The 7,552-nt window shown below is 38.0% G+C and overlaps 1 protein-coding gene across 2 annotated transcripts; it reads left to right on the top strand.

Moving 5' to 3' along the window:
* The first annotated feature begins 3,733 nt into the window (after positions 1 to 3,733).
* twist1b (twist family bHLH transcription factor 1b) lies at positions 3,734 to 5,333 on the top strand. 2 transcript variants are annotated; one of them, XM_077209188.1, is made up of 2 exons: positions 3,734 to 4,226; positions 4,824 to 5,333. In XM_077209188.1, the coding sequence occupies exons 1-2, from the start codon at positions 3,865 to 3,867 to the stop codon at positions 4,825 to 4,827; spliced, it is 366 nt and encodes a 121-aa protein (XP_077065303.1). In that variant the 5' UTR covers positions 3,734 to 3,864; the 3' UTR covers positions 4,828 to 5,333. The 2 variants fall into 2 exon arrangements, with proteins under 2 accessions (XP_077065303.1, XP_077065302.1); XM_077209187.1 differs by having other exon boundaries at positions 3,734 to 4,412; positions 4,824 to 4,948.
* Positions 5,334 to 7,552: the final 2,219 nt, after the last annotated feature.

Genomic DNA, 7,552 nt, shown 5'->3' with positions numbered 1-7,552 from the left:
AATGGGAGAAGGAAGTGTGTGTGAGGTGGACCTGGTCACCACAGACCCAAATCTTCTCAGCTGTTGCTACTGTCATATGCTGCACTGTCTCTTCATGTGGCACATTATGTTTGGCACATTGTATGGGTCACTATATATCATAACAAGGTAATACAATATGTAATCAAGTGATGACTGATTAACAGTAATGTAAATGCTAAATGTCCTAATACCTGTTGATACTACAACAATGCAAAGTATATGCTCTTAACCTTGCAGTTTTTCACATATCATGTAATACTCAATTTCTCCATTTCTTTGCACAAAACTCTCCAGAAAGTGCTATTTAATGTTTTTTTTTTTTTTTTTTTTCACGAGGGGGTATACCCCCAGAGCCCCCTAGGGAGAGCACCCCCACATGATAAATCCCAATTTAACCCCTGTTGGTAAGCACTAAATTTTAAACTGCTCCTTCAACAATTAATGTTTACTTGTTTGGCTAAGGTCTCATTAGTCCATCAAGAAGAATGCAAACTGCATTTATAATGCTCAAAATCCTATACAGGATTCTATAAAGGCCTATACAGTCTTACAGTCTGGACTGCATTGCAGCTTTCATTGGCCTAGGACTGCACAAGAGGCCATAATAATGTGAAGCCGATGTCCCTACATCATGCAAATATTTATGCAACAAGGGCACATCAATTTTCCAAAACTGTGAAAATCCAGCTTTTAGTTGATCCTGATAAGCACTCATTGTCACAGTTGTAAACACAATGGCTATGAGGAGGATCGACTTTGTTTCCAGGCGGACTGTCTAAGAACACGACACACACATCTCCTGGAAATCCTGTAGGATACAACCAATCAGATGACAACTTCGAAACTCCCAAAGTGTTTTCCGTTTTGTATGCCTTGCATATCAGACGTTCAGCCAACGGTCTGTGGGCGTGACGTCTGAGGCTGAGACTATCCACATCCAGACCAGCACAGTCCTCTTCACTGAAAGCACTCATTCATAGTCCAGTCCTCAGATCCAGACAGACTAGATCTGTTTATATTCATCCTCACCTCTCTAATCTTCACCCATATCCGCTCTCTTTTTCGGTCCAGACAGGTCCTATCAAGAGCCGATATGATGTCTGGAGTCGGCCTCTCATCATGGCGTTAGTTCACTGAGGGCCTTTAATGCGAATAAACTGCTAACCCAAGCCCTCCAGCAAACATCTCTCTGTAAAAAGTGATCAGTTGATTTACTGAATAAAGTGAGGAAACCCGTTGCCTTAAAATTATTAAAGTGCCCCTGTAGTCAATAATTTTATCCCTTAAAACTCGACTTTGATCACTTGAAAAAATGATTCATGCCTTAAATAGCTTGCAGTTCTATGAATATGCAATATGAATATAAATATTGCATGAATATATAAATTATCCCTGCCTCCACTCACTCACACCAGCTTAGAGATACACTCGCTGACAATCACGCATTGATGTGATTAACATTAAAAACTTAATTTTCACCACAAGGGGACTTTAAGTAAATATTATTAATTTAAAGGCTTTTACAGTCTATCTAACTATCTATCTATCTATCTATCTATCTATCTATCTATCTATCTATCTATCTATCTATCTATCTATCTATCTATCTATCTATCTATCTATCTGTCTATCTATCCCACATATAAATGATTTACCGGCCTGTTTGGCCTACCAAATATACAATGTAAGATAGAAGAACAACTTGGTTAGGATATCCTGAGAAAGGGATGGATATGCTTGAGCAGAACCCCTTATGAGCCTTCAATTCATTTCGAAATCAAAGCTTATGCCTCCCCTTCAAGACCAGTTGCTGGTGAGGTAGTGGTGAATTCGAAACTACTCCATATATTAAAACACCTAGACATACAATGTTGATGGCTTGTTTCAGCACTTGACAGGAGTAAAGGCCCAAAGAGACAAGGATGTTCCTTTCACACTGTGGCTAATACATGATGATGCAGTCATTGGTCTGGCTCCGGAGCAGTGCTGGATCTGGCCTGACGGGAGAAGCTGTAAAATATCAGATTATTGGACTTCTATTTGAGTCAGAGCATGAATCATCATCACATACTTAGTGCAAGTCAAAATCCTCACTCACTCAGAAGTCCTGTGCAGGGAAATCGATTATATGCCACGTGTGTGGTGTTAGATGTATAATGTAAATTCAGGACCTGACTTTTAAGAGACCCAGGGAGCTAAAACAGGACTGCACAAACATTGGACTGAGCTGAACCAAAATCCCCATGTTTATCAATCCCCCGCCCTAGCCGCACAAATTGTGCAACAACTTTAAATTATGCAAGAGGTGAATATTGGACATTACCAAGATATGTCCCCTTGGCTGTAATCTAAGTGTGGGTTATTATCAGCTCTGTAATGTTGTCCCTGGGTTAGAACATGAAGCATCACAGGGTGGAAATGTATGACAAATTGCTGCCTTACATTTTTAAGTACAACCTTGAATGTTTTAGTTATATCAACTTAAATGGCATTAAACTGACTAAAAAAATTAGTTGAATCTTGTATAAATTAGAGTTGAAATACGCTTAACTTATTTTGATGAGTTAAAACATATGTTGTTATAACTTATTGATCATATCATTTTGTTTCTACTTTCTATCTTGAGATTGTTCTGCCTTAAAATTGGATAATTTGACATTATTATCAGGTGAGCTGTGAAAGTATAACCTGTAAATGTCACAAAGTAACCTCCCAGATCAGTATTTTTTTTCTGAATGATTTCAAGATAGTTTGTGTCTTTGATGAGAGTCCACTGCCAATTAAATTCAAGCACTTGTAACTTTGGAAAGAACAAACTACTGTACATCAACCAGAATATCACGACCCCTGCTGGAGAACGTTTATCAGTTCACTTTATATAAACAAAACTATTAACTTACAAGCCTGTGCAGTGTTACAGTGGATAGTATATTATTTATGTGTTAAAAATAAATCGATTCTGATCATTTACACTTAACATGTTTAGGTTTTATGTCTTGGTTTTGGGTTTCAAATTGTTCTCCCAAGTGAAAGCGGTCACAATCGAGATTAGGCCTATGTAATATTTCATGGGTAGCCTATTACTACATTGAGTCTGAATTCCACTTATTTGAATATTTTATATTTTCAGACACAGTTCTAAATGTTTAATTCATAATTAATTTCTAAACACAAATCAGATACACATTTGTCTAATGCGTGTTTACTTCATAAAAAAAACACGTTTCTTCAGATAGTGTTATTGAAAATTGTTGACATGAAAGGCCTAAGTATAATGTTTCACTGGACTATATTATTTAAAAAAGAAAATGTTCTAGAAACTAAATGTTCTTGTGATCGTTGTGATTTTGGTTGAAATAGTAATATAGGCTATGTTCGTGTGATGAAAGACCCAATAACCGAATTAAAGAGTAAGAAGTTATAATTTCACAGGAAATACCGAGTTTATTAAAACATTTCCTGACTTTGAATTAATTGTTTTAAAATAGAATTAAAGCACAACGAATCATTTCGGTTAGTTGAGCGTGCAATCGCTGTTTTTTTTTTCTGTTCACCAAAGAACTGTCAGACTTGACTAGGAAAATATCTTGAGTTTAAAATTTCCCCCCACCCTCCTTCTCACGTCTTAAACCTTCTTGGCCAATCATCTCTCTTCTCACAAACACTTTACCAGACTATAAGAACTCCCCAAATTTCCCCCTTTCAACCTAACTCAAAGTTGCCTGGAATCCAGGATACCTAGTTATTTCCTCCAGAATAAGAAACATACGCTTGGAATTGTATTTCACCCTCATGAGGGAATAACGTCTCTATCCGCACGCGCTTTTAGCAGACTTGAGCGAGATGCCCGAAGAGCCCGCGCGAGACTCCTCCAGCTCCCCCGTGTCTCCCGCGGACAGTCTCAGCAACAGCGACGGAGAGCCCGACAGGCCACCGAAGAGGAGCGCGAGGAAAAGACGGTCTAGCAGGAAAAACGGGGAGGATTCCGATAGCTCGACCCTTGGGAAAAGGGGGAAAAAGTCTAGCAACAGCAGCAATAGCCCTCAGTCTTTCGAGGAGCTGCAGACACAGCGCGTGATGGCGAACGTGCGCGAGCGACAGAGGACGCAGTCACTCAACGAAGCGTTTGCGTCTTTGCGCAAAATCATCCCAACTTTACCGTCCGATAAACTGAGCAAAATACAGACGCTGAAACTCGCCGCCAGGTACATCGATTTTCTCTGTCAGGTTCTTCAGAGTGACGAGCTGGACTCCAAGATGGCAAGTTGTAGTTATGTTGCTCACGAGCGCTTGAGCTACGCGTTCTCGGTTTGGAGGATGGAGGGCGCTTGGTCCATGTCTGCATCTCACTAGTACGCAGGGAAACTTTTTTTTGCTTTTGTTTTCAGATGGTACGCTTTCACAATATCCATCGCCTTTAATGGTGTAGCTTTGTAAACAATGAAACTTTAACTAAATTCTACACGTTTAGGCACACGTTGCAAAGCCAATGTTGCATGTTATCAGATCGGATTTGTTTACTAGCAGTATGGCTTTATTTTGAGACAATCTGCCACTCTATTTAGAGATGGTAATAGCGCAAATAAATAATGAAGATTGGTCAAAATGTAGCTTACATCTAAAAAAGTTGCTAAACAGCTACTGCATTATGTAGGCTAATGCATATGAATTTTTTTACTACTAGTAGCCTACGGCCTACTGTAGCACATCATTTCCACAATCGATTAAAATTTTCTCAGAACAAGGGGTTTCTGTAAATAATGTTTTATATTGTCCCGCCTAAATCATGCTATTATTCGCAGGTGAAAGCCACGAACTTGGAAAACACGAGGACCAATGCGCCAACACAATTCTAGATTTCTACATAATCTTGGGGAAAACGACAAATGTTCCAACAAAGGTCATGGCTATTATCGAGAGAAGGCCACGGACAGCGATTTGTTGAGCGTGCGCTGCATATGGACTTCCTTGCGAGTGTTATGGACGACGAATGTTGGAAATGTGTGCATATGCATGTTTGTTTTTTGTTTTTGTTTTTGTTTTTGAAGATTCAGTTGTGCATAGCTTTCTTTGAGAAAGTGAAATTGCATCACAAGGACTGATGATGAGAAGACGGGGAATGAAGCCTCTAGTTCGAATCCTGTGCAAAATACAAAGTTTTAGTACAATTCTATTTATTTATTGATGACACACTATTTGAAATGAAGGCAAATGTATCCTGTGTCGAAATGCATTCTTATTTTTTGTTACTTTTGTAAATAAATGTTTATTTCTGTAATAAAGATGAAGAACTTTTAAGAAATATTTCACGTTACATAGCCTAGTATAAGAATTCCTTCACGTCGTTCGTTGACATTTAGGAAGGGGAAATACAGTAAATACTCATTGTTATGCACTTATTATCACGGGTTGATTGACATGATTTTTTTTTTAAAAAATCCTTAGTTTACCAATTTTTATCAATATGAATGAGCCTATATTGTCTCCTATAAATTGGAGAGGGAATGGTGCATTATCACATAAGAACTTTTTTTTTTTTTTTAAATAGTTTTTAACGAATACAAAAGACTGCGGTGGAATATTAAGTTTTATTCCGGTAGGTCTGACTAATTCTGGCTTCTATGACTTGGACTTGGCTGACATTCATCTAAACTCTCTCTAAGCTTTATAGACGTATAGGTTCAACAGTATGTACTGTCAATTCATCTGAAAGAAGACAGGAGAGGGGAGAGAGGGGGGTGGGGGGGGGACAAGAGAACAGGGTTGGATTCATGGCATGTACCACTAATATTTAAGTCTAAAACTTTTTCTTGCTTTTCTTTTTTACAGTTGCACTAAATATCATCGGTTTCATCAAGCTAGCTTCACAAATACGCACGTGCGTCATAAGGCCAAATCCCCAGGGACTGAAATGGATGTATAGCCAGAGGCTGCTCCAAAAATACTGTGTGCAGGGAAAAAAGCAAGGGCACTCATTAGTTTGGTCTGTGTTGTGATGTTATTGTCCGGTTAAATTCATTTGTAAAAAAAATAAAAATAAGAGCATTGCAATTTATAAAAAAAAAGCAATTCACTGAATGAAATCGAATGATCAATTAAATGCTAAAATTGCTGCGAAAGGGCCGTGGGATATGTTTCGTAAAAAGTGATCAGTTGGCATAATTTAAAAAAGGAAAATACGAAATACGTTGCCTTAAAAATATAAAGTTAGCTAAACAAACTCCGTGCGTAAATGAAAAAATTAAGTTAGGCTATTTGGAATTGTCAAGTTCACAATTACGCATGACGTTTCTTTTCTGATAATTTTAAGGCAACGGTCCCCCTTTTTCTTTTTACAGTGTATTTGGCTTTAAATAACGGTAGGCTATATGTAGTAAACTGCCAGTTGACTTTGGTTTTATATGAAGTCTGGGAAAGTATTTTGGAAACATGGAATATTTGAAATAAAAGCACGTGCACGTTTGAAGGTGTGTAATTGGATTTTGAGGCATGTGTGGAATTCCCAGATGTCTATGAAATTTAAGCTGCCTTCAGCAGGACATGGGAAGGTGGGGTGGATGAAGCTGGCCTGTATGCTTGCTGAGCAACTGTAATGTTAACCTAGCCTTCATAGAAATCCCTTGAGATACATATACAAACAAATTACATAACATTTTTTATGATTATTATTTAGGAATCATTTATTGTGGACAACTTTTCTAATCGCCTTACCTGGTTTAAATAGTGCACATTTCTCATTTTGACATAAACGTCATAAAGATCCCAGTGACCTTCAGGAGAAAAAATTTGAGTTCATTTCCACTTGTAAGGCTTTTGGCAGATGGAAGAGGCACACGAATGAAACTTATTTTGAACAGATGTTAGCATTTTAGAGTCACGTGAATTGAGCAGATGTTCAGATGTTGAGGTCCGCCTTTAAATAGACTATACTGAAAATCTTAGAAACAAAGCGTCGGCTTTTCTTGAAGGAATAGACGCGCGTGGAGTGACGCTCGTTGTCCTCGGAGATTCGAGGTCTATACGGTGATTTCAGATTTTTGCTCTAAATCACGGCCCGTGGGATCCAGTGTCGAGAAGAACGCGAGTGGGAGTTTCCCAAATAAAGAAACCCGTGTAGAATTGCTGTTCCAACAGGTACTGTAGCCTACATGATGGTGCTGCTTATCCAACATCATTTTGCATATGTTTGACTTTTGTTTGTTTGCTTGTTTGTTTGTTTTTACGTGCGAAATTAGTTTGTGGCCTACTTGTCTAGAACGCCAGACATAAGAATATATTTAGGCTATAAATGATAAAAGACTATACTTTACACTTAACATGTTCGGATAATACTGATGTGGTGTCACGTTTAATTACTTTTATTATGACCCGATAATGATATTTTGACGCGTAAATCTGCTCTGATGTCAGTAATCAGCTTTCCTAAACCATGGCTAAATAACAGACCAATATTATGGAGAATAATTTTTTTTACTGTTATTTTTAATATTAGCTAAGTAGCCTATAGGATATTATTCAGATCCATTAGGTA

Source organism: Siphateles boraxobius, unplaced genomic scaffold (genome assembly GCF_051911475.1).
Source record: "Siphateles boraxobius isolate OS27281-9 unplaced genomic scaffold, OSU_SipBor_1 12, whole genome shotgun sequence".
Lineage (NCBI taxonomy): Eukaryota > Metazoa > Chordata > Actinopteri > Cypriniformes > Leuciscidae > Siphateles > Siphateles boraxobius.
The sequence above is the reverse complement of the archived record's forward strand: the minus strand, read 5'-3'. Positions and strand labels throughout refer to the sequence as shown.